The following is a 26,326-nucleotide window of genomic DNA, read 5'->3' as shown; positions in this document are numbered from 1 at the left end:
CAAAGATGCCCATTTGCCTCTGTTTTCCCTGGGACAGACCTGGTTTATACGTTATCCCTGATGGTTATGAAAAGTGCTGTGTTCACTCAAAAAAGTATCAGGATGCAGACTATAAATTAGATGGCCATTCTGCTTCTAACCCTAAGCCAATTCCCACGTTATACTCCCCCCAGTCTCTGCCCTTTAACTTTGAAATGTAAGGAATTGCCATGTTTTTCCATAGTGTCACTTGAATTCTGTGTGATTCTATATAGGGATGGGGGTGCAGATAAGGGGGTGGGGAGAGCTTTCATCCCTGCTTTCAGAAAACTTAGAATTTAAGGAGGAGATAAAGCAGATGCAAATATACAGGCATGGAAATGTACCAGACAGGGACAAGGAAACATGGACGTGATACACCAGCCACAACTCTCCAGTGGGGTGTGAGGGGGTTGTTTGATATGGGAGGGCATGGGAGATGGAGTGATAAAGGGTCAGTGGGCTCAGACAGTCTGCAGCTTCTCGCTCTCTGACCTTTGAGTGAGGCTAAGAGGATGCCTGGCAGCACAGATTAGGGCTGGAAGCAGAAGCTGCCTGACGGAAGAAGCCCCAGGGGTGATGTTCAGGCCACCAGCTCCAGGGAGGGGAGCGGGAGGGCTTTTGCATCTGAGAAAGAGCCCTGTGTTGCAGTCAGTGTCAGTTCTTTTTCTCTGGCTCTGCTAACCTATGGAGTAAACTAGGCTTAGTTGTGTCCCTTCTAAAACAGGCCCGATCCAGGAAGGGGGATTCCAGAATTCTTGTCACACTGGATTTCCTCCTGATTTTATGTCAGCTCCATGCCTCTGTGCCACCTGCTTTTCCCTCTGCCTCAGATGGTCTTTCCCTGTTTCTTTCTTTGCTTGCAAAACCCCTATTCCGTTTTTCAGCATCCAAGGAGCACCTCTTAGTATTCCCAGGCTCTGGTGGGAAGAGTTCTTTTGAGCTTGGTAACAGCACTGACTGCCTGGTGTTCTAATTGCTTGTTTAACTGTTTCATCTCCCTATTTGCTCCTTGAGGGCATGGATCAAATCTCTTCTCTGTGTCCCTGGCACTTGGGAGGCCCTTAATGAATATTTGTGGACCAGCTGCCCACTTGGAAAGAGAAAGGCCTAGAGGGTTGGAAGCACATCCAAGTTATAGAAAAGGTATTTATAAGGAGGACTGTCATGAGCCCACAATGGAGAGTGGAAGTGAGTTGGCTCAGGATGTGGGTCGGGGAGCCCTAATTTTCCTGTGCTATTTTGGGGTTTATTTTGAATGAAGAGCTGGGATTCTATCGGACAGAATGCTCCCTTTTAGGGCTCTCATGGTATTGCTAATGGTATTGTTTTGGGGAAAAATCCTTTGGAATGAAGCGCAAAGCCTAACAGGATTTACAGGTTTATTTTCCTTCCAATGGGCTCTCTCTTCATAATTCCTGCTTTTTAGAGTCCAGGGAGTATTCAGTGTCCTGATTTGAGACTGAAAATAAAGTGTCTGTTACAGCACAAGGCCCTGAGACAAAGAGCCTCCTTTGGGGGTGGAAGACTGTGTAGCTTTAGATCTCTTTGGGGTAGATTCTTGTATGATACACTTGCTTGGGAAAGAATTGGCTGGTTGATTCTGAAGTTAGGATGTTTGACCTGTATGCTTCCAAAAGATGAGAAGGCAAAAGCATTTGCGGTTTCAGGTTGACTTCTTCTGCATAGGTGAAGGGTTCCTTGGCGTTTTGGGTTGACTTGATCAGGGGTGTGACCTTGAAAAACTTCCTGGTCTCACTTGGCATCTCTTCTTGGGCACAGTTCTTGGCTCGGTCTCTGGCCACTGTTTAATAGCTTGCCTGTCTTGGGGCGTAGCAGGCGGAGGCGTTGAGAGGTGGAAGGGATGGGAGGAAAAGGGACAGGGAACAGGAGTGAGGAGATGGAGAATGAAAGGGATGAAATGGAAAGCCATCCAGTCCCTTTATTTAGCCTTCAGTAGGTAATGCATGTTTGCAAAACAATATTTGAACAGAAGAGTATGTAGTGAGAAGTAAATTTCTCTCCCTTACATGACCCCATTCACCCAGTGTCCACGGTCATCAGTTTTTTGTATGTCCTTCCAAAAACATTCTACACATACGTAACATATATGGACATAAAATTTGAAACTTGAAATATCAGCGGCTTTCTATTATCCCCAGCCCCTGATATCATGAATAATGACATCAGCTCCAAAATATATTTATGGCATAATTACTGTCAGTAGGAAGGGAGCTACCTGAAGTGTCATAGTATAAAATAGATTGTTACTTTTCCTCCAGGCCAGGGTGGAAAATACCGGTCCACTTCAAGGATTCCGGCCAGCCAGGGCCAGGAGAACAGCATTATGTAGCCCTCTTGTCACTTGGAAAGGTGCTGGAGGGCAGTTCCCTAGAGGTGTAGAGCCCAGGTTTGTGAGAACCTCAGAATACTGAGATCACGGATCTTGGCTTTAACTCACGTTCTTTTCGAAAATGTTTTGTTTAGATTCTGTAAAGTGGAGTCAATAGTATGCTTAATAAACTGCTTTGAGACCTGGGATCCAGGAGGCAGATTCTTAACAGCAATGAACATCCCAAAGCAAACAATGGATGCTGTAGGAACATTTCATTGTCGTATTTTGGGCTGTTCCTCCTTAGAGATGACAGCCATCTTGGTAGTGTCATTGTTTAATCCGAGGGCCAAGGATGGATGGAGCCAAGCCTTGTACTGACCCCTGTAATGGACAGACACGGGAGCATGCAAATAATCTGGAGAGCAGGTAACCCCAAGAATAACCTATTTGCCTTTGCTGTGTATTTATTTAGTGTTGTTGTTGTTGTTGTTGTTTTTAAGGATCAGTTTACCTTCCTAATTAAATTTTGCTTAGGTTAATATTAAAATGAGTTTGCATTCTTTGAGCAGCTGATATGCAAAATGACCGGCATACATGTGTTAGGGAAAGCCAGTTTGGAGTTTAGCATTTTTGATAATAATTCAGATGTAGATAATTTGAGAGTTGACCACGTAGAAATATATTAAAACGAGGTATTATCGTAACCTTTCCTCCATTTTTTTTAGGTTCAGGTGTGATGGAACGTAAAGGAGAGCTCACTGCATTTTGGTTTGAATATTCATTAGTATTTCAGCAGACGTGGTCTGGGCTGCAGGGCTGAGGCATCTTTGTCGAGCACAGAACCTTCCTGTGCATTTCCTAGGTATGCCAGAATCTGTTGGCACATGGCATATTCAGTCCAGCCATGTAAATGCAAAAATCAATTTCCCTCAGGTTAAAATGAGCTGCAGTTAATTTCGACCTAATTTACTGGTTTATCGACCTGTGAACCTTGGGTCTTCGAAGAAGTGGCACGGGCAGCCTTCTAGCATCCAAGTGGCTGATGATGCTGTAAATCAGAGAAGGTGGGTGGACTGCTGATTAAGATCAAGATTTGGGTTTCCTCCCGTGTTATTGTGAGACCCTCAGCTTTTTATTGTAACATGAGGAATGCTTTGAGCGTTTTGGGCTGGGTTCCATAAATATAAGACTTCATGAGTTACATGACTTTTGTAGTCATGACCACAACAGGGAGTTAAAAATAATTACAAAATTCTGTGATCCACTGCGTAATTGCTAATAATCATGGTAACATCCATGGTCATGTCACTGCTTCTGGCCAGGAGCTGGAAGGGTTTATCTTCCTGACCTCGTGTCAGGGCTTCTCTTCAACGGATCTTTCCGCCATGATGGAAATATTCTGGATCTGTGCAGGCCAGGGTGTCCGCTAGCCATCTGTGGCAGTTGAGGCTTGAAATGTGGCTGGTATGACCAAAGAATTGAATTTATTTTCCTTTCATTGAGTTAAATTTAAGTTTAAATAGCCCCACGTGGCCCTTGGACAGCATAGCTTTAACCGGTTGTGTGAAGTTCCCTTTCCCAGTGGTGGCAACTGGTGCTTCACCCAGGGGAGAAGCTTGTAGCCACAGCAAGGCCTGTCTTTGTTTCCACCACAAACAGGGGAGGGAAAGCGAGAGTTGAGGGCTGCTGTCTGAACCTGAGGTTTTGGTGGCTGCTGGCTGCCAGGTTGAGTGTGGGGAGACCCTGGCCTTTCTTTCCCGGGTAGGGCTGCATCAGGGGGTGTGGTGGAGGCTGCCGTGGGTGCCCTGTTCATCTGAGCAGCTGCCTCTGCACAGCTGTCTCCTCCCATCAGGGACCTGGGCACTGAAAGTTGACCTGTGTGCCTTCACTTTTGATGTGGCTTTGCCCAGACAGCCCACGTGGCCTGGGTGGTGTGCAGACCCTGCGCATCTGTTTAGTCAAGAAAGCTGTACCTGGTGCCTTAACGTGGGGGCCACCTCCCCCCTCCCGCCCTCCACTTCCTGAGCTCACCTTGTCTCCCCTCAATGCAGCCAGGTCTGTCTTCCGTCCCTGCAGTCCTGCAGGCTGGCATGAAGACAAACAGTGTGGACGTGGGCGTGGGCGTGTGGTCTTCATCACCGCCTGGGACCCCCGCCTCCCGCCGGCCCTCTAACCCCGCCCGCCGCTGCAGCTGCAGGCGCTCAGCTCGGCAAATTGGGACCCTTCACCATGATTTATCTCCAGTCCCCTGAATTAGATTAAAAACACCACTACAAATTCTCAGAAAGGCAGGCTGATGTGATTACGTCCCAAATTGGAGTGGCAGACAAGGGCAATAAAAAGATGTACTTGTTATCTTATATTCGAGTTTTGTGCCGTGTAGGGACCAACGTGTGGTTTATTATCTCCCTCCCTCTCCCTTTGTTTTTGTTTTTTAAATGAGGAAAGTAACCAATATTGCATCTTTTATTTAGAAAAGAGACTAGCCTGTTGAATAGAAACCCTCTGCCCCCAAATAACTGGATTGAAGGGGGGAAGATGGCTGGGTTGATTCTTACATAAATAAATGAGGGTTTGAGCCAATGGGTGGGACCTGAATGGAGATTTTAATGTGTTAGTTGGGACTGAGGTGAGATCCAGTCTACTTTGATGGTCTGGGGAGCTGAATAGTGTCAGGGTGAAATTCTTCACTCTTAGGAAACCTCTGCGTCCAGAAGAAATTGGGAGAAGCTGGGATAATCTGATGGAGCTTGGAGGGCCGGGCTTAAAAATAACCCTGGGAGTAAAAGCCAGTTTAGGGACTGTCTCTGGGGAGCCTGGCGCGGGTGCATCTGAGAAGAGCCATGTATGGGGGAGGGGCCCAGATAGTAAAGGACTCTATTTCTCTGTTAGTCCAGAGGGTACAGGCAAGACGTTTCCATGTGAGTCTATGCCAGGGGCCTGGGGAGAAGGCCTGCCCCAGGGTCCCAGCAGAGGAAGCTGCCCATGGCAGGGAGTGGGGACAGCGGACAGAGGTGGGTGGGTGGGGCCTGTGAGGCTGGGGGAGGGTTTGGAAGAGACTTGAAATGTTTTAAAGCTGTGCTCCGTTAATTGGGTAACATGAGACTGTGTACCTATAACTTACCTCATCTGTATATATTTAGTTCCCTGAAGTTCTCTGACTAGTTCTTTAAAAAAAATCCTGCAGTTAACTGTGCACATGGTTTGCTGGATTGGGCAAGGTGTGCTGCTGTGGAGGTGATGCAGGGGTTCCTGCAGAAACAAGCCTCGGACCTGGAGAGGGGAAGAATTCAGGAGTGGATGTGGAGAGCTGCATGGAGGAGAAAGGCTGTCATCACAGGGTTGGGGAGTTAAGCTGTGGGGGGGCGGGCCCGAGGGGCTTCTCCTGCCCTCCTGGTAGCAGAGGCATCTCACAGGACTGAAAGGTTGACCTTGCTGTTGGCTTTAAACCACTGGTAAGGTGAGGTCTTGAGGCGTTTGGTTCTGGGATGTCATGTAAATATTTTCCCCTTGGGGCAAGGGAAATGCTAGAAATCAGTGCCACCTCTGCGTTGGTTGGTTCGTTGGAGCCTTGGGAACCAGAGCTTGGGTTTCCCCAGGTTTCGAATCTTGGTTGTGGAGTGAGGGGAAGGCTGCCTGAGCTCAGGGCTTGGCCACAACTGGCTTCTTTTTTTTTTAATACATTAATTAATTAATTAATTAATTTATTTTTGGCTGCCTTGGGTCTTCGTTGCTGCGCGCGGACTTTCTCTAGTTGCGGCGAGCGGGGACCACTCTTCGTTGCAGTGTGTGGGCTTCTCATCGCGGTGGCTTCTCTTGTTACGGAGCATGGGCTCTAAAGTGCAGGCTTAGTAGTTGTGGCACACGGCCTCAGTAGTTGTGGCTCGCGGGCTCTAGAGCGCAGGCTCAGTAGTTGTGGCACACGGGCTCCATAGTTGTGGCACACAGCCTCAGTAGTTGTGCCTCATGGGCTCTAGAGCACAGGCTCAGTAGTTGTGGCGCACAGGCTTACTTGCTCCACGGCATGTGGGATCTTCCTGGACCAGGGCTTGGACCCGTGTCCCCTGCATTGGCAGGCAGATTCTTTTTTTTTTTTTTTTTTTTTTGCGGTACGCGGGCCTCTCACCGCCGCGGTCTCTCCCGTTGCGGAGCACAGGCTCCGGACGCGCAGGCCCAGCGGCCATGGCTCACGGGCCCAGCCGCTCCGCGGCACATGGGATCCCCCCAGACCGGGGCACGAACTCGTATCCCCTGCATCGGCAGGCGGACTCTCAACCACTGCGCCACCAGGGAGGCCCGGCAGGCAGATTCTTAACCACTGCGCCACTAGGGAAGTCTCCATGACTGGCTTCTGAGCTTGACCCGGACGTGCAATGTTTCACCAGTTTATGTATGTTGTTACTTCCTGCTCTTAGGCCTCAGTGTTCCAATCCTGATGATGCTCACGGTAGTTTTTTATGTGCTGCCATTGTGTGAAGAATGGTTTATTTTGGTATAAAGACCATACCAGTAACAAGAGGAAATAACATTTTAGCATTTTGAAGTTTATTAATATATTCATGGATAAGATCTCATTTGATTTGAAGGTAAGTCTTATTTATTTATTTTTAAATTTTTTTTAGCAATATGAAAGGAAGTCTTTATTTTCTAGGGAGGACTAGTAGCCAGGATCACTATTAAAGACTAAATCTTAATAAGAGGCATCCATACATTAAAAAAATCCCGGCACATATTTTTATTCTGTAATAATTTTGTCTCTTTCCCCTTTTGACATCCCTAAGAAATCCACTTTGCCAAAGAATAACTTTCCCCCTGCAGAGCTTTTCCAGTACATGTCAACACAGTGAATTTTCCCTCCTTTGTTAATAAAGCAGAAGTATCCAGGGCACCTTCTGTGGCCAGGCTGGTGGGCAGCTGGGATGTTGCTGCCATTCTGGTTGGCAAGACCCTGAATTGTGTGGATGTTGCTCATAGGGTGGTGATGGTTCGAGCAGAACTTTCCACCGGCTCTGTGGTGTCACACATCTTCAGATAAGCCTTATTATTATTCTCTGTTCACAGATGAGTATCTTGAGGCTCCAAAAGGCAAAGGGACATCCCCCAAGTTGTGCAGCCTATCAATCGTTGAGACCAGGACTCAAACCCAAGCCTCTGACTTGTCTCAGATTTACGGTGGCACCTTTCCCTCTTGTAAATTTTCCAGTAAAAGCCTTGCTTTCAGCCAGGGGTCCGGTGGCTGTGATCTCTTTTGTTCCCCCTTCAAAACCTAGAGATCTCATACAATGCCACCCTTTCCTTGCCTCTCCTGGCTACACCAGTTTACTTTTAACTTTTCAAATTTGTCAAGTTCCAGGTCCCTCCCCGTTCCTGGATTTCTCTCTGTTCTTCCTCTGGATCTGTCTTTTCTGTTCTCCATCCCTTTTGCCCTGGGCTCCTCCCTCTTCATCCTTGTGGTACCCACTGGGGGTCTTGTCTTCAGTGCAGCCCTGCACTTGGTTATGCCCCCCCCTCGGCTCCCACATTTAACATCTATAAGTATTATTCATGAAATTAATTGTTTAACGTTTGTTTCCCCTACTGATCTAAGAGTCATGAGGCAGGACCTAGAAGTCGGCTGTTTTTTTAACACCTAGTAGAGCATCTGGTATGTAGTAAGTGCTCAGTAAATCTCTACTGAATGAATGAGGTGGGGGGCTATTTATGGTGGAGCTGCAGAGCCAAAGTGGAGGGTCAGGGAAAGTGGATGTTCTGGAACCATCCTACACAGGTGAATCCTGATTTAAGGCTAGTCCTGGTTCAGTTTGTCCAGCAGCCAGTAAACACTGGTGAGGGGCTTGCTGTGCACTCAGCGCTGTGTCCCCCACTCTGCGGTCCTGGGTTTTAAGGCAGATGGAAACCCCACCTCTAGATCTTTCTTTGGGTTTAACCCCATCTGCAAGGTGTGGAAGGTGGTTTAGATGTTCCCTGAGGTTCCTTCTGGCCCGGATAGTTTCTTCTTTGTCTTACTTGCCAACTGGTGAATTAAGGGGTGATTATTTTCATGACAAAGAGATTTTTCACAGTTGTTTTTTTTTATAGGGAGCCCTCCCAGAACAGCAGAGCAGGCTATTTGCTAAATGACAGAGTGGGCTTCACCAGGAGGGAGTGGCAGATAGAGGTCAACGGTGGGTGGATTCTACTTGCCGAAGATTAATCAGAACTAAAGTCTCTCTGAGCTGATATTGTAAGTCAGGAAGAGGCATATAAATAAATCTAAAGAGAGCTCATTACTCTAGTTAAGGAGATTCTAGTGAAATGCTAAGTTTTTTAGTCCGGGGTCTTTCTCCCTTTGTTTCCTTGTCTGTGAAATGGGCAGCCTGCATTGATCAGAGAAGTAGTTAACGAGTTCTCTGGGTGAAGCATCAGTGAGAAAAGTCAAAGGAGTGAGTGGAGAGGCCAGGACAGGGCCTCTCTGCAGGGAGCTCTTAAACTAGATTTCAGCTCTCCTTAGGAGGGGGAGAGTCCAGGGAGGGAAATGAGCTTACTAAATATAGTGGGAACACAGTCTCAAAAGGGGACATGAGGGGCGATTTGCATAACCAGCATTTAGGTCGTGCAAACAGATGGTCTGAGAAACCTTGTTATGCTTGGACCTTGGGTATCTGTCTTTGGTTTCCTCAGGTCCGTCCTGCAGTTCCGAGGATTTAGCAGCTACCTCTGTCCTCGCAGCTGAAGGACAGGATATTTGCTTTATACTTCACTGTAGAATTTTAAAAATGCTTCTTTGTATTTCACTGCTAGTGAGGCAGAGGAATGAACCAGGCTGCCTTATTTGTCCTTCTCATCCTGTGTTCTGGAAAGAAGGAGTGGTGAGGACTACAGGCTGTCTAGGACATCCTGATCTTCGGGTTTGACCAATTTGAGAGACGTAATGGCAGAAGAAATGAATGGAGATGGCATGAGACCCGTTCCATTAAGGGCCCCCATCCTTCTGAATAAGACTCAATGACTATACAGATTTTGGTGGGTTTTATTGTAAATTTCTTATTACTTGTCAGACTTGCGCGCTGATTTCCCCCAGAAGTGCTCAGTGTACTCTTCTTTTTTTTTTTTTTTTTTTTTGCGGTATGCGGGCCTCTCACCTCTGGGGCCTCTCCCGTTGCGGAGCACAGGCTCCGGACGCGCAGGCTCAGCGGCCATGGCTCACGGGCCCAGCCGCTCCGCAGCACGGGGGACCCTCCTGGACTGGGGCACGAACCCGTGCCCCCTGCATCGGCAGGCAGACTCTCAAGCTCCTGCTCTGTGTACTCTTGACAGGTGAGAAGTGAGTAAAGAGCCCCAAAGGGTACCTAGCCCTTAGTGGGCCTCAGTGTATAAGCAGTCACCACCTTCCCACAGCAAGCAATTTCTTTGTCGTCCTATTTCTAACAACCCAGAGCTTGGAGCTTGGGTGGCAGCAGCTTCTTGCCCCTCTCTGAAGAGTGAAGCAAAACACTTAACCTCTTTGGAACGCCGGGGCCTGCCAGGAGACTGAGACAATGTGTGGGTTGATGGGGACCCAGGTGATGACTGTTGTGAACTGTGAAGTGGATGCTAGCCCTGAGCCTATGGCCATTGCTCTAGCCAGGGACCAGGGACCAGGGACCAGGCCCGCAGGGATGCTGTGGCTTTGCAGGTACCGCTGACAGCATTTTGAAGGATTGCTTTGAGTAGAGACCCACTCCTCAGCCTGCCTTCTCCATGACTCACCCGAGCTGCATATTTTGCTAGCATGAAGGACCGAGGTGGGGGAAAGAAGCATTTCTTAGGAGTGGGAGCTCCTAGGTATTGCATCAGCAATTGAGAAGTGTAATGTTCTTTGCAGGTCATAGACAGAGGCTTTTAAAAAAATTGAGATGAAATTCACAAAACATGAAGGTAACCATCTTAAAGGGAACAATTCAATCCGGTGGCGTTTAGGACATTCACCACCTCTCTCCCGTTCCAAACCATTTTCATCACTCCAGAATAACACCTCTTACCCTTTAAACAGTTACTCCCTATTCCCCCCTCCCCCCAGCCCCTGGCAACCAGCAGTCTGCTTTCTGTCTCTATGGATTTACCTGTTCTGGATATTTCATACAAGTGGGATCATGTAACATGTGACTTTTGTGTCTGGCTTCCTTCCCTTAACGTAGTGTTTTTGAGGCTTATCCGTGTTGTGGCATACATCAGTAGATCATAGGGTTTTAACAACTACCCAGGACACCCAAAGACAAACCCTCACAGAAAGAGTGAGTCTTCCAGCCACGGTCATTCAAGCCCCAGGTTCTGCCAGGAGGAAGGGAGTGAACTAGATTCATCGTTTCCTAAATAAGCTACATTAGAGACACCAGCGTCATGTCCTTTAAAAATACCGATTCCTGGGCTCCAGTCAGAGGGTTCTGAATCAGTAGGACTGGGGTGGGGCCTCTCTGGGGACTGGTTGTTAGCTGGGTTTGTGACCCCTGAACCGGGTGACTTCTGGGGGGCTGCCTTGACTCTTAACGATCTGCCTGTGATCTTAGCAGAGGCCTGAACCGCCGACCCCGATGCTGTTTGTTGTTTATGAGGCAGTTTCTCTGTGCAGAGACTTCTGTGGCCTGTGATTTTCCCGTTTGCCTTCTGAGGGGGAGGCATTGGGACCCCTCTCTGCTGCTTTTTTACAGCTCCAATTAATTGTGGCTCATTTATCAAGCTCCAGCTACGCCCTGTGAGCTGGAGATCGGAGAGGGAAGGTTGTTCACACCCCCGGGGTTGTAGTTACAACTGACTGCACATCAAGGTTAGTTCTGGAAAACCCACCCTCCCATCGGCTCTCTCACTCCCTCCCAGACTGGTGTCTTCTGGGTCCATATGTGCCCACTCCTCTCTATGCGGTCTTTGGGACCCGAGTGAGCAAGGCTGATAGGAGTGATCTGGAAATCGGGAAGCCTGCAGCTGCACCAAGAGGGCTGGTGATGGGGGAGGCTAGGGGCTGAAGCCAGGAGGAAATCCCTGGGGATGGAAGAGGACCCAAATGAACCGGAAACCACCCACAAAGTGCAGGGACCCAGCACTGGCACCTGCAGGTGTTGTGATCGCTCGGGGCTACTCTTGCACCTCTGGTTTCCTGGTCCCTGTCCATGGAGGGCCTGCTTTGACTTCTTCCCTTTCGCCTGGGGTGGGGACGAGGGGATGGAGACCAAGGGGAGATGGAGAGGCGGAAAGTGAGGCCAGAGAGCACGATGATGTCTTTGCCTTAGTAAACCGGACAGCTTGCCAGCCTGCCCGATGCGTGGTGGATTCCCACAGCGGACTCTGCACTGTGCTGTGGGGGGATGGGCACCTGGGCTTTAGTGGAGATCAGCCTCAGCCAGGCAGGCAGCTCCCCAGGGAGCTACTCCCTGACCAGGAGGTGCGAGCGCTGACATCCCGCCAAGGGAAGGAGCTGAGCTGTTGTGTGAGTTGCCTGGTGGCCCTTGGACAAGCCGTTCCTTGCCTGAGATTTTTTTTTTCTGGGCTACCCTTTTAGGAGTGAAAGGGACATCTAATAAAATCTTTTTTTTTTTTTTTTAAAGGTGTTTCACCAAGCTCGCCTTCTGGGCTTCCTTTGTAAAAAAAAGCCCTTGGATGTTCAGATGCCTCCTTTGTGCTGCTCTCACCCCTTAACCTCTCCTAGGATTGGTTGAGGGGGCCCCATAAATCTCATGTCCTCTGAATAGAAAGACTTTAGCAAGTTGTGTTCAGTCCTTGTTCCCGCTCTGATCACTGTAGGCTTTGTAACCTGCTCCGAGCGTTACTTGATTGTGAACCTGCCCGTGGGGCTGTTTTGAGGTCGCCTGAGTGCAACATTGCTGGGCTTTAAATCTCAGACCCTGGATGAACTTAGTGATTCTTCCAGGTTCCAAATCCTTTATCGATTGACATTTGCATAAATCCTCAATTTGTTACCCTCTGGTTCTAAGGGTGAGGATGTTTTGGAGGGAGAAGGCTGTTAGCCTGAATTCCCAGGGTACCTTTGCCTGGTGGGCTTCTGATCCATAGATGCTTCCAGATTCTTCCCAGAGGCGAGGGCTGGCAGGAGAGGGGGAGAGGGAGGGCTGGAGGAAGGCTCCGCAGCTGGTGGCGATTCCCTTAGCTGCTTTCCCCCTGAGCATCTGGGCTTAATAATTTACTTATTTCTATCTTTTATTTGCACGTCTCTGTCGATGCTTGCCTGGACTTACCTCTCTGGGAGTGAGAAGGAATGTTTTGGAATGACATATTTCCTAAAAAAAAAAAAAAAAAATCCAGGGGCTTTTTATTTAAAGAGGCCTCATTTCACCTGTTTCCCCAAAGAGCTTGGGTCCTGGATCAAATTAGGTGCAGGTGCTAAGACCCAAAGCAATGTAGTTAAGGATTAGCTCTTTTGTTATTCTGTGAGCCAAGTTGGTGGCACAGGTGTTTCCCTTCTCCCTTCAAAAGTCTGAGAGCACTATAAGGAGTGGGCGGGATGAGGAGGGGAAAGGAGAAAGCAGATGTGGGGGGGAGGGGGAGGGGGAGGGGAGGGGAGGGGAGGGGGAGGGGAGGGGGAGGGGAGGGGGAGGGGAGGGGGAGGGGAGGGGGGAGGGGAGGGGAGGGGGGGAGGGGAGGGGAGGGGGGGGAGGGGAGGGGAGGGGAGGGGGAGGGTTTTCTGCTCTGAGGGCCCATCAGCTCAGGTGTGTACTTTGCATCAGTCCAGGAGGTGGGGTGGGTGGGGTAGGGTGAGGGTGGGGAAGCATGCAGGTGGACTGTGCAGAGGCTCCTCGGGGTCCAGAAGCTCGATTTCCTTCTCCTGTGCCCGAGACAAGCCGAGGTTGAAGGGGCCGGTGGAATAGGCTTCTCCCAGGCATTGCTTGTGCTCCGGATTTTGGGGGGGTTTTGTCCTGAACGTTCACACCAGCTCTCAGAATTTTTGTGTGTGGTCATCAGTTGGCTCTTCCCACACGGAGGGGGTGAAACGGTTGCCTCAGGTGTGCCAAGATGCCAGCCCTTGAACTGTCCGTCAGTGACGGGTGAAAGGAAAACTAAGAGGAATGGAGTTAGCTTTTCATAAAGCAGAACCTATCAGAAAGAACTGTTCTTGATTCTGAGAGTCTATCTTTCCTTTTCCTCAGTTTTCTGTGTTAAAATGTCCTTTCTTAGAAACATGACCGTGATTCTAGATGGTGGTTGTATTGCTTTGGAGGGGGGCGGCTACGTAACACGTGAATCCCAGGAGCCCAGTGGTGTGAGTGCATCTCCCAATTATGAGAAGTCCAAAACAAGTGGAGGGCCTTCTCCTCGGGGACTCGGGCTCCTTCTGTCCTGTGGCCCCATTCTCCTCTGGGACTCTGGGGTACTGAATGCAGCCTGCGGGTAGGGAGAGAAAACAGGGCCATGTAGGGCCACACCCCATCGTAAGGCCTGGGCCAACAGTCTGCTGTGTCCTCAGGAGGCCGGGGACAGAGATGCAGAGAACAGCCAGCCACGCTCTGACACGGTGGCTGTTTTCATTAATGTTCTTACCTGGCAAAATAGAGGGGGCCGACCAATCTTCTGTTGGCCTGCCTAATTCATCTCCATTTTACTGGTTTACCAAACCCAGAAGCCTGGGAACTACTGTTCGCAATAAACCAAAGGTCATTTCTGTGGAGTCCTGGAAAATATTTCCTTACTTGGAATACTTCAAAACGAACTAAATAAAGCTGATGTTTTCCTTTTGTTCCTCCTTGTTATGAGCTAAGGATAAGCAACGTCACCTGGAGGCCAGAGAGAACCAGTCTGAACAGAAGTTTGAAAGCAATGTGGTCTTTCTGGCTTGTGTCCCTTTTTTAAATGAGGAAGATGCTTCAGTGTTTTGGTTTCATATCTGAAGAGTGCATGTCCCACGTATGGAGGAAGGATGAGAATAACCAGAGGTTGATTTCACAAAGGACAAAAATAAGCCACGTTATTGGTTAAGCCAACGAGAGCCTGAGAAGAAAATTTTTTGCAATCCGGTTAATGCCAAACAGCAGAGGGCTAGTGTTTCTTCTTGGGGAAGTTGAGTCTGGTGGAATCTGCAGAGAGGGAAAAACAGGCCACGCTGGCCCGGTGCTCCAAGTGTAAGCACTTACTCATGACAGAGGGGGAGAGAGTCTTGCTTTAGAAAGTTGGTGGCTGTCACTCATCACGGGTCGTAATTTCTGTGTTGGTTTGATCTCTTTCAGGTTAGTCTGAATGATTCCCACAATCAGATGGTGGTGCACTGGGCCGGAGAGAAAAGCAACGTCATCGTGGCCTTGGCCCGGGACAGCCTGGCGTTGGCGAGGCCCAAGAGCAGCGATGTAAGTATTAGTGTCACTCTGGGCGTTTCTCTGTGCAGCCAGGACGCCCTTTTCTCCTCCATCGGGGTTATCATGCCCGACAAAATATTGGGTAATTGGGAGAATCTGGAAAATAACATATATCCCTTATTTGCTGAACGCAGGGTGGTGCAGTCAGTGTTGCAAAGAGACCCATGTGATGTGTGGTGACTTGTGCAGTGGTAGGGTGTGATCTAGATTGTTGCATCTGCTCAGCAGAATGCCGGAAGTGCGTTCCTGGGCAGAGCTGTCCGTTGGCAGTGGAGTCCGATGGAACCGAACGGGTCTTTCCCGTGTGCTGATTTCTCCTAACCCGTTACAGTTGGGTGAGTCCTTGAATCTGAATCGCTCAGACTCTTTAATTTCCACAGTTGGCACCTTACAATGTTTAATAGCCTAGGTGCTTTGAAGACATTAGACCAAGGGTCACACACTCAAAGACCCGTGATAGAGGCCAGGTGGGTAACGGGCAGGGGCGAAGCTGCCTCCATGTTTATAACACTCTTCACCTCCACAAGGAGGAAGGGTCTCTCCCATTTTTCTTGAAGTATGTGGCCCTCTGGGACTTTTTCCCACCTTTGATAGAGATGCAGGTTCAAGAAACATTCACCAGTATCTTTTTTTTTTTTTTTTTTTTTTTGTGGTACGCGGGCCTCTCACTGTTGTGGCCTCTCCCGTTGCGGAGCACAGGCTCTGGATGCACAGGCTCAGCGGCCATGGCTCACGGGCCCAGCCGCTGCACGGCATGTGGGATCTTCCCGGACTGGGGCACGAACCCGTGTCCCCTGCATCGGCATGCGGACTCTCAACCACTGCGCCACCAGGGAAGCCCCCACCAGTATCTTGATTTGAACATGGTGGTGGATGTTACTTGGTCTCAGGGTATAAGACACTGGGAAGTGGAGGGAATTTGAGCTTCTGGGCCGTTACTGGCTCTCAGCTGTGGTTGCCATGCAGGGCCCAGTGCTGCTGGATCTGATTTTTTGAGAGAAGCTCAGAGGTGGGGATTTTTACATGAAAACTGCTGAGTCTTACAAGTTGGCAGCTGACGTATAGCTTTTACAAACCCTGTGTGGGCCAAGTAAAACATATATGAGGGCCAGAGTGAGCCCTTGGGTCTAAAGTCTGTGGCCCCTTCTCCAGACCTCCCCTTGTGGGGAAGAGGAACAGCCCCTGCCTCGGGTCAGGGTGAGGCTGTGGACAGAAAACCACGTTGTGAGCTTCGGTCACTCTGCACTCTGGCCAGAGGAAAGCCCCTGATGACTTTGCTAGCACTGTCCCATCGGCCTAGAGGACACACTTGGAATTCTGGAGCCTAGATTTGGTCTCCATGAGGCCCCTCACTCTGTATCCACCATCTGGTTTGCATGTGCTCCAAGGTAGGGGACCAGAGGGCACCCCAGGGGCTGTTTTCTAGTGGGCTGAATGGCGGCAGTTGGGGAGGGTAGACGAAGGGCTGGCCATCATGATGTGTAACTTGGCCCAGGGTGGGTGCTGAGCAGTGGTGGTGGGAAACAACTGCAGCTGACAGCCAGTCTGGGTGCAGTGACCTGGTGCAGGGCTAGGCTTGTTTGGTGCCATGACTTTGGCCCAGTTATAAATGCGATCAGGGTTGGCAAGCACAGGTGGCAGAGTATCGATGACTGTTGGCCTGTGAGAGTCTGTAGGCCCCTGTATTCAGAGGCATCTCTTTTGAGCGCAGGAGACAGCTCTCTGCCCTACTGTATTAAGAAATCCTCCTTAGGGTTTTTATGTATTTTAAAAATTCTTTGTGCAGATAGTATTTTTGGCGAAGACCTATCTCTTTACTGTTTTGTGGTACAAACAGGAGCCCAGAGGCATTCAGTGATTTGCGTGGGGTCACTCAGCATGTCTGGGGCAGTGTTGGGGCTAAGACCCCATCATGTACTCAGTGCGTGAGGGTATAGTGTTGCCACGGTGACCAACATTAGTTTTAGCACTGACAGTCCTATATGCTGGGACCCTCCTCAGTCTTGGATGAACCAGGAAGGTTGGTCACCTTACAGATACTGCCAGTCTATCCAAACCCAATTCTCACTCTGCCTAAATATTTGGGTGATTCTTACTAAGGACCCATTGAACATATGAAATGATAAACTATTCTGGAATGAAGTATATGCTAAGATTAAGTGGAAAGGAAACTTCGTGCTTGGAGATAATAAATTGGGACGGCAGAGATTTCCCTCATCAATGCAGAAGCTACATTAAAGAACTGGCAGATGAAACTGAGATGCTCTCATGTGGAAAGTTAATGCAAAAATAAATTCTGACTCAGAGGCAGGAGTAGCTGGTGCTGGAGTAGCAACCATCTAAATTTTCTTTAAAGACTGGAAGCACGGTTCACAGGGCCCTGTCAGCAATCCAAAAGGAACAGAACCTATACAAATTAGGAACTGTGTGAGTTGGAGAACGGCCAACTCATACATATTCAGTATATAAAAAAGGGATGGATCTGGAAGCTGGAATCCCGGAAGATTTGCTCTTAAACAGAAAAAAAAAAAAAAAAGAATATCCTCATGAACTTGTAGCCAGTGTGAGTCCATGAAGCATGGCTCCTGCAGGACCTGTCTTTTTCTGTGATAAGTCCGTAGATGAAAGGAAACCGAAGGTGGTGTTTATCGTGACTGTCCCCGCCTCTTCCTTTCTGCATCCTCCTGACTATTTTACCAAGTACTCAGTTGCCACATAATTGACCAAAGAGCTTTCCAGAGATAGTGTCTACCAGAAGATCAGAATCAACCAGGGGAGGCCTCAAGAACGGTAGGACTCACTGCCCTCGTACCCAGCGTGGTGTGACAGTGTGATTGGTGCCCCTGGGGATTGGCAGGGGAGCTGGGCCCGCGCCTGTAGCCTGTGGGAGCCGGAGTCTAGCTGAGCCCCAGGTCTGAGAGCAGGATGCGTGGGTTTGAATCCTGGCTCCACCATCCGTCAGCAGTCTGACCTTGAGCCAATTCCTTCATTTCCCCTTGGTTTTCTCATCCATCAGTGAGATAGGCCTTGTAAAATCTTGCTCCCCAAAGGGTGGTCTGCAGACCGGCAGTGTGCGGGTTTCGTGGGAGGTGGTTAGAAATGCAGAATCTCTAATCTCACCCCAGACTTCCTGAATCTGAGTCTACATTTTGACCTGTGTCCTGCTGGGTGATTTGTAGGCGTGTTACAGTTTGAGAAGTACGGGTGTAAAGTACTTAGAACAGCACCAGACACGGAGCTGTTTTCTGGACATTTTAACCCTTTTCTCCTTCCCCTCTTCCTCCTCGTTATTATTTGTGGTTTTGAAGTACAGGGGAAATAATTTAAGACCGTTCACTTTGAAGGACCCTCTTTAGAGGAAAGACTGATCTAACTAGCAACTTTTGGCAGTTTAGAAACTGGGTATGGAATTAAGAGATACAGACTACTGTATATAAAGTAAATAAGCTACAAGGATACATTGTACAGCACAGGGAAGTATAGCCCTTGTTTTGTAATAACTTTACATGGAGTATCATCTATAAAAATATTGAATCACTATGTTGTCTACCTGAAACTCATATAATACTGTAGATCAACGATACTTTAATTAAAAAAAAAAAGAGAAACTCCTTCCTTCTTTATTTAGTTGAGGGAGTAGTGTCCTGTGGAGGCCAGAGAAGACTAATTAGTGCAGAAACCTGTGTCTGGATGCGAAGCAAATGGTAGAAGCCCAGGGTGAGTGAGCCTGGGGGCATTTGCCTCAATTCACCTGGAGCTCACTGGGCAGTGAGTGAGGCAGCATGCTAGAGAAAGAAACCCTGACCCAGAATGTACCAGTGGGGGTGCCGTGTGGAGGCCATGAGGTCATCAGCCCACTTGGCCTTGTCTGAACACTGGAAGAGGCCCTTGCAGGGCTCCTCACCATGGAGGAAGGTGGATAGCTGTGCACAGCCCCAGCCTTGCCTTTGCCCTATTGATTTGTTGATCAAATAGGGATAAGAATTGTGAGGATAGGATCAAAATACGTGTGGAGTTGTCCAGCCTGGAGACAGGAAGCTAGGCTGATGAGCAGTTTGAGAGCCTCAGGCGTAGCATGGACCCTCACATACCTTCCTCACTTCTGTTTAGTATAAGCCCCAAAGGGATGGAGTTTGCTTACAGACGAGAAGGGCGGGGTTTTTGGTTTTGAGGGTGGCCGCACCTCCAGCACCAGTGGGTGATGCAGAGGTGTGGCGAGGTGTCTGCGGAAGGCCCCGCGCTTCGTTCAAGGTGGTGTTTTCTCTCTCCATCCAGTGTTCCTTCCAGTGCCTGGGCTGTAGCTTTGGTGCGTGATCTTCCTCTTTAGCAGAGAAATGTAAGCGTGCAGAGGAGAACATTCACCCAGAACTTTGACTTGAGAGAGTGGAAAGTCAGCTGAACTTGGGCTTGGAGGAGCCTGGCCTAGTTTTGTCAGTTTCTAGCAGCATGACCTTGGGCTAGTCGTTCATTTCTCTGAGTTTTGTTATCTCTTAAATGTAAACAGTTGTTCACTGAGTCAGGGATCCATTCATTTCACTCTCTTTTGTTCACTTACAGAACTCATGCTGTGGTTTATAATGAAATTTATTCATTTCAGAATTCTTTTCTGAGCACCTGCTATGTTCCAGGTCCACAGAAAGTGGCCAAGGAGAGACCCACTCACGGGGTTTTTAAAGATGAAGAGAGTTGATGTATACAAAAGAGTATCGTTACTGAAAAATGCTGCCGCAATGTGAGCTTCTTATCACACTTGTGCCTCTGAGGAGGTAACTCGGAGTGGATTATCCATGTAGGGGATGATGCTAGGGTTGGAAGGGGCCTGAGCTCCCTTCTGGAGAAGCCGTCAGTTTGCTGTGTGTGACTTTGAATGTCACAAGGAACACTTCATGTCTGTTCTTGGCCTGGAGGATGGAAGTGAGAAAGTACCGCTTGGTCTTCCTACCACTCAAATGATCTGTGAACTCTCAACCTGCTGAATTTAGGAAGCTGTTTCTGTGGCAGCCCCTTACCGTGTGTTTGGTAGTCGGGGAACACGTGCTGTGCTTAAGTGTGTGTGTTTGTAACAGGAATTCTTCCAGATACTGGCAGAGGTTCTATCTGTGCTCTTCCAACCTCGGCATCTAATAAATATTAATAACCCGCATGTGTGCTCAGTTTTCTTTGCACAAACATCGTGTAGTTCCTTGTTCACGTGGGGGCATCGTTTACCAGCAGTGACATGTTTACATGCCCATTGTGTGAAGGGCCGTGTCTTTGTGTGCCTGGTGTCTAGCGCAGTATCTGGCTCACATGAACCCCTCAGAACGTGTTTGCTGCTGAGTGGATGGGATTCGTCCCGAGTTCCCATTCTTCTTGGGATTCACCTGTCCTTTTACTTTAACGCTTTCCCCAATTCTGACTCAGTATTTTATTCATAGTATTGACATTACAGTGTTATATTCATCTGTCAGGCTCATTTTTAACCCACTGACTATTAATTTCACAGTGCCTAGGTATTAAAGTCTACGGACAAATTATCTGACAGCTTCCATTTCTTCCATCCCTTTCTTGAGGTGTGATGGCTTTCAGGTAGCCTCCGGGCACCTGGTAGACACTCAGTGCACAAGTTATTCTTCTGTTTCATACCTGTGGTTATCGGGGAGCCAGAGACCCGGAAGCAGGAGAGAAGTAAATACCGTTGGCAACTGCATGGCCCCCCCACCTGCTGTTCCTCTAAACTCAGAATCTCCCATGTTACAGGGTCAGGGTGCTGGAGGAGGGGGGTTCTTGGACCCCTCTGTGCAGCCTCTGCGCATATTTAATCACTTAGCACTGCTCTCTTTTTCATCTCTGGGGCTACTGTGTGAAAACCCATGAGGGTTTTTTTTGTTTTTGTTTTTGTTTTTTTTTAATCATCTGGAATGCTGTAAGGAGAGAACTCCCCAGCAGAGGGATGAGAATTAGATTACTTTTTGGGGACATTTCAACAGATGGCAAAACAAATTCTCAATCCCTTCCCCTCAGACAATCACATTTTCTCAGCCTCTGGATGTAATTTGTTAAACACTCAACCCGGCCGTGGTGAGGCGCTTATCATGGTTTCTGTCTGCGTGTCTCCCCCTCCAGGGAATTGTTGTGGCCTCAGAAAAGAGGCCACCGGCTTGGGGACAGACACAGAGGTGGCCTGCTTCTCCTTTGTGGGTTGTCTTCACACCTGTAATTTCATGGTATCAGGGACCCTTGGGAACCACATTCAGGATGCAGGGGACACGTTTGCAAGTGGAGGCGGAGGCAGCCGCCTTTCTGCCACTTTGCTCACCGATCCTTTCCTTCTTTCCCGCCTCCATCTTCCAGGTGTACGTGTCTTACGACTACGGAAGATCATTCAGGAGAATCTCAGAGAAGCTGAACTTTGGCGAAGGGAACAGCAGCGAAGCTGTGATCGCCCAGTTCTACCACAGTCCTGCGGACAACAAGCGTGTAAGGACGTCACCTGTCGTGACTGCGTGGGGCTGTCTTTTGGGACCATGGCTGCGCTACAGGAGGGCTGGGAGATGCAGCGCTTGGGCGTCTTTGCAGCGTGACAGGCAGCCGGGGACTGTTTTTCTGCTTAGCTGGGAGTCGGTGACAGAATGTCATTCTCAGGGCAGAACTGCATAATCAAGCAGGCCAGGTCCTGGCCAGGCAGGATTTCTAGACAAACAAGGGCAGGTTAAAGCCCAAAGAATCTGCCAACTGCCAAATAAGTTGCCTGATTCATAGGTGGCAAAAATGTTACCCAGGGCCACTGGGGCTTGCACTGGGGTCTAATCTAGGTCTTCCAGGGTAGCTGCTGATGTCTTGGTTTCATGGGTATCACCAGTGTGTGCGCACACGTGTGTACCTGCGTGTGCATGTGTACCCCCCCTTCCCTCCAGTCTGTACTGGTCTAGAAGGGAAAACCAGGGCAGCTGATACTGCTGTGGCTCCTGATTTGTTTTCCCAGCTGTCTGCCCTGGGGCTTTGTTTCTGCAGTAGAACCCGGACAGTTTGATTTGGAGGAAGCCTAGACCTGAGATGGCCCTGGGCCCCAGGGAGGAAGAGGCGGGTGCAGAAATCAGGCAGCCTGCAAGCCTTTCCTGTTGGTTAGGTACCTTTAGCTTGGAGAGTTGTGTTTGGTTGCCTTCTTCCCCACTCTAGTGATCCCTAGCTCATTTCCGGGACAGGATGGCTGCTTCTAAGGATGCTCGAAAACTAGCTCCTTAGAAGCAAAAGCGAAGGTATGGGGTAGCTGCTGCTTTTTGCTCATCCAGAAAGGAAGGAGAGAGTGAAATCCACAGGGTCCTCTGACCAGGCCCCCACCCGCAGTGCTGGCTTCTCAGGTTGCCTGTGGTCTGTTAGCAGGGGCTGTATTCAAAATATTTAGCCACTGGAATGGCCCTGACCAATCAGAACAGACCCAATCTGGAGGGAGCTGGGTTTTGAAGGCCACCCTGCTGAGGCAGGCATTAACCTTTCAGTTGCTGGATTGTGGGCTGGGCCTGGGGAGGGGACCAGGCCAGTGGAGCTTTAGGAGGGGCCGCTCATGGGTTTAAACTGGCTACTTACTAACAGAAGCAATTGTTTTTTTAACAACTAGAATAGGTGCTACTGGTACTTACTAGTTAATATCAGCCCTGTCCGGTGGTCTCAAAGTAGAGGGGCGGTTAGGACAAACTCCCCTCTAACCTAACTCCAAGGTGACCGAGCAGTTCTTCCCTCTGTGAAGAAAAGCACAGAAAGGGGTTGGAATCGGTTCTGTAGTCTGGACAGCAGGCCCGCCACGCCCTCTCCACCACTGCACTGGCAGGCCTGGTACTGGGGACTCCCAGTCCCTCGAGTGACTGGGGAGCCCTGCCCCAGGGTGCAGCTTGCTGGCTGTGTTGCACCTCCTGTGGATCCATCTGCCTCTCCAGAATCAAACCCTTGGATTAGTCTCTACGTCAGGTGGTACCTATCCATTATTATTATTAGTAGTAGTAGTGGTACTATTACACATTGTCCCGAAGTTTACTCCTGCTGAAGTTGTGGTCTTGAAACTGCTCTGTTGTCCCTTTCAGCCCCATCTTGTCCCCTCCTCACCTCCGACCGCAGGGCACAGATGTCTGTACGCAGGCTCCGTCTCCCTTCCTGCTTGTTGGCGGGTTGCGGTGAGCAGCTGCTAAACCCGCCCGTTGGAAGAGTCAGAAGACAGGAAGGATGAAGTTAGGGGCTCGTGGCGGGGGGTGGTTTAGTGCGGGGAGAGGATCTGGGGCTTTTGGAGCAGGTGAGGGAGCGGGCCACGGGCTAAGGCAAGCAGGAAGGAGAACCAGGAATGGGTGCAGTAAAGGAGCTCCAGGTGCTGCAGGCGAGGTGGGAGCCCCGGGCCCGCGGCCTCAGTGCTGTCACCCGGAAGAGGAGGGCTGCTTCGATTTCTCAGGGCTGAGTTGGGGATGATTTGGAGTCGGTGGGAGGATGCATAGGGCTGCCTTCTTGGAGAACTTGGTGGCTGTTGGACCTGGGGCTGGAGCAGGCTGAGTGAGGTTAGGGATGCTGCCTTCCCTGTTGGGTTTGTAACTCCCCAGAGGAGGCTGTTACCCCTCCTCAGACTTCTCAGGAAGGAAGTGACTCTTACTGTGCTGATGACTTTGGTTACCTTTGCCTTTGTCCCTTGGAAGGCAGATCGCCCCACTCGACCTACCACTTCCTGATAAACATCCCCCATGGCTGAGTGCTTTGCCCTCTACACCAAGGTGCGGGGCCCAGGCAAATCACCTGTGCGCAGATGTTAGCGTGGCTGCCACGGAGGGCGATTGGAAATGGTGGAAATGACTGTTCGCAGCTGCTCGGAAGGGCTAAGATGTCGTGAAAGGGCCACGTGGAAGTCTGGGGGGCGGGCACGGCCTGCAGGAGGGGAAAGAAGGCGCTGCTTAGGTAAATGGAGCGGCTGTGGGGTCATGTGAGAGTTTGGGTCTATTTTCGAATCAGCCCGCCATCCCACTTCCTTCTTTGCGGTCCCCTGTGTGCCACCGCCTGGAGCAGCGTGCGGCTCTAGCCACCTGACAGTTCCACCAGCCTCGCAGTGCATCCGAGATCAGTCAGCAGTGTCCAGACATGTCTGAGCTCTTTGAAGGTCACTGGATGTGTGGTCAGGTTTCCCAGCCTCCACAGATGCGAGAGCTGGTCCTGCCTTTTTCCAGGCAGAGGTTGGTCCCAGGTGACATGGTGAAACGCTCTCTCTTTCTTCCCTTGGTTCCCACCTCCTGGAGGTGAGTCCGTTCCCTGCTTCGTCTGCCCACCCTCCTCTCACGGTACTCTTGGCTTCTTCACTCGAAACTGGAGAGAGTCACTTAGGCTGACATGGGGATGAATTCTGTAGCGACTTTTGTTATCTCTCCGGAGGTCTTTGTGTTTTACGAGGGAACGTAGCGTTAAGCTAAAGGAAAAGGTGAAGCACGTCTGGAATATTAAGTGACTGCAGACATGAGAGGTGGGGGGTGGTGGTGAGGATGCTCCTGAAATTGCCCAGGTTAGGAAGCATCTAGTAGGTCAGCTCTGCTGGCCAGTCTGCAGGGTCGCCTCGAGCAGACTTGACAGCCAGGCATCCCGGGACTCAAAGCAGAGTCTGCACATTGGAGGAGGTTACTTAGCGGCAGGAAGCACGTGCCTAAGCGTGGGATGGAAGCTGCAGGTCATTAGAGTAACGTTGGATCAGAGAGGTGAAGGCTTCGCGGGTGCTCGGGACCAGGGCTGGAGCTTCACAGATGGGGAGGTTTCTGTAGCTGGAGCAGAGCTGGTGGGAACCCTAGGGGATCAGGGAGGAGAAGGGCGTGGGCAGAGGCTTCAGGGTGCCCAATGTGTTTTCTCTGCGGGCAGGGAGGGGAGTGTTTGCACTGAATGGCTTAATGATGTCATTGGGGCCCCGCCTGAAGAGGGAAGAGTTTTCCCTCTGCCTTGAGGACTGGAGGGAGCCATGGAAGAACCTTGGAGTTGGCGGGTTACTGTGAATACTGTCCCTTAGGGACCTGTGTCTGGTCTGCCGGCAGCATGCAGGATGGGCTGGAAGGGCAAGGCTGGAGAACGGTAAGAAAGGGAGCCCGTGGGTTACTATAGGCATGAAGTTGCCCAGTCACTTTACCAAACCTAATACCCACCCTCTAAGGGTCTCACTCCCTGCTGGCCCTAGAAGTCAGGAGGATGAGTAAAACCCAGTGCTGACCCCAATTTCCTCACAGTCTCTAGTAGGACCACGGGCCACGCTAGTAGCACTGGGAAGAAAAAGGAAGGCACTGATTGTGAAAGACCTTTTAGAGGAAAACCTAACCGGGTAGGTGGCCGAACGAAAGTAAGGGAAGGCAGTGGAGTAGAAACCAGACCCTAATGGTGAGTAATGGGGCCGGGGAAGGTGTCACGTGGATAGGGCTTGGGACATGGGGAGGGAGAAGTGGGTTTTGGGGGGCAGGTGGCGAAGAATTCAGTTTTGGACAGAGAGCGATATCTGGGCACATCCGGGTGGAGGTGCTGACTGAGAAGGTAAAGAAGGTCAGGAAAACTAGACTCCTGGGAAGACATCAGGGTGGGCGTGGAGATTTGAGAGTCTTGGAATGTGTGCTCCTGGAGGGGCGGTGGTGGAAGCTTTTGGAAGGATGAGCCATAAACCACAGTAGCAGCCGAGCATGGAGGAGTCAAGGTCACCTGAGGGCAAGGAGCTGAAGAAGACAGAGGGGCTGGCAAGAGAGAGTCAAAGACAGATGGTCAGGGGTGGGGCGTGGAGCGTTGATGCAACAGTGTCGCAGAAGGCAAGAGCATTGCCAGGGAAGCTTGGGGACTGGATCAAGAGAGGAGGCACTTCACTGAGCCCAGCAGTCCAGGCTAAGACCTATGGATTCAATTCGGGAAAGACTGCCTTTTTGTTGGAAGGAGAGAGGTAAGGTTGAACCAGCCAGACGCTGATACGAATGCTGCCTCTTCCTGGTCACCTTGGGCAGCCGACCTCTCTAAGCATCAGTATCCTCATTAGTAAGAGAGGAGATGACAGTGTCATAGCCTGGAGTTGCTGCGGGGACGCTGTGAGTGAAAAGAGGCAAGGTGTGCAAAAAACATTCAGCCCAGTGCCTGGTGCATACTAAGTGCCTCTTGAAAAACTGTAGCTATTGGACTTCCCTGGTGGTCCAATAGTTAAGACTCCGCGCTTCCACTGCAGGGGGCACGGGTTCAATCCCTGGTCGGGGAACTAAGACACACATGCTGCACGGTGCAGCCAAAAGAAAAAAAAAAAGAAAAATCATAGCTACTGTCATGAACATCATACGTTCTGTGGCCAGACGTGTGATTTCTAGGTCCTCAAATGTGAAACTGCAGGCAGCCATGGGATAGGTGTTTCTGGAGAAAACTTTTCAAACTGAGAGAACACTCCCTCCCCCAATAACCAAGACGGTTTCAGAGCAGGAAGATGGGCTGTGTTATTTCTAGGGGACACTTTTATGCCCCAAATGATGATGGTCCTCTTTGGGTCATAATTGTTTTTATCACTTTGCCTTTGGTTCTGCTAGTTTTTGCTTGCATACCATTTACTACCCTTTAGAGTTAGATTTAATTAGGCTTCTCCAGAGTTTGGAGTTTTACATTAGATGCTGTGGAGGAAACAGAGGAGAGAGAACACATAAAACACATGCCTGGGAAG

The 26,326-nt window shown here is 49.8% G+C and overlaps 1 protein-coding gene across 1 annotated transcript in view; it reads left to right on the top strand.

The window, feature by feature from the left end:
- SORL1 (sortilin related receptor 1) overlaps positions 1 to 26,326 on the top strand; it is a 157,742-nt gene that overhangs the window by 2,498 nt on the left and 128,918 nt on the right. Inside the window, exons 2-3 of the mRNA XM_079708073.1 lie at positions 14,542 to 14,658; positions 21,001 to 21,126. Of these exons, the coding sequence (XP_079564199.1) occupies positions 14,542 to 14,658; positions 21,001 to 21,126 (243 nt within the window). The remainder of the gene's footprint in view (positions 1 to 14,541; positions 14,659 to 21,000; positions 21,127 to 26,326) is intronic.

The sequence above is a fragment of the Hyperoodon ampullatus genome (assembly GCF_949752795.1).
Source record: "Hyperoodon ampullatus genome assembly, chromosome: 7".
Classification (NCBI taxonomy): Eukaryota; Metazoa; Chordata; class Mammalia; order Artiodactyla; family Ziphiidae; genus Hyperoodon; species Hyperoodon ampullatus.
The sequence above is the reverse complement of the archived record's forward strand: the minus strand, read 5'-3'. Positions and strand labels throughout refer to the sequence as shown.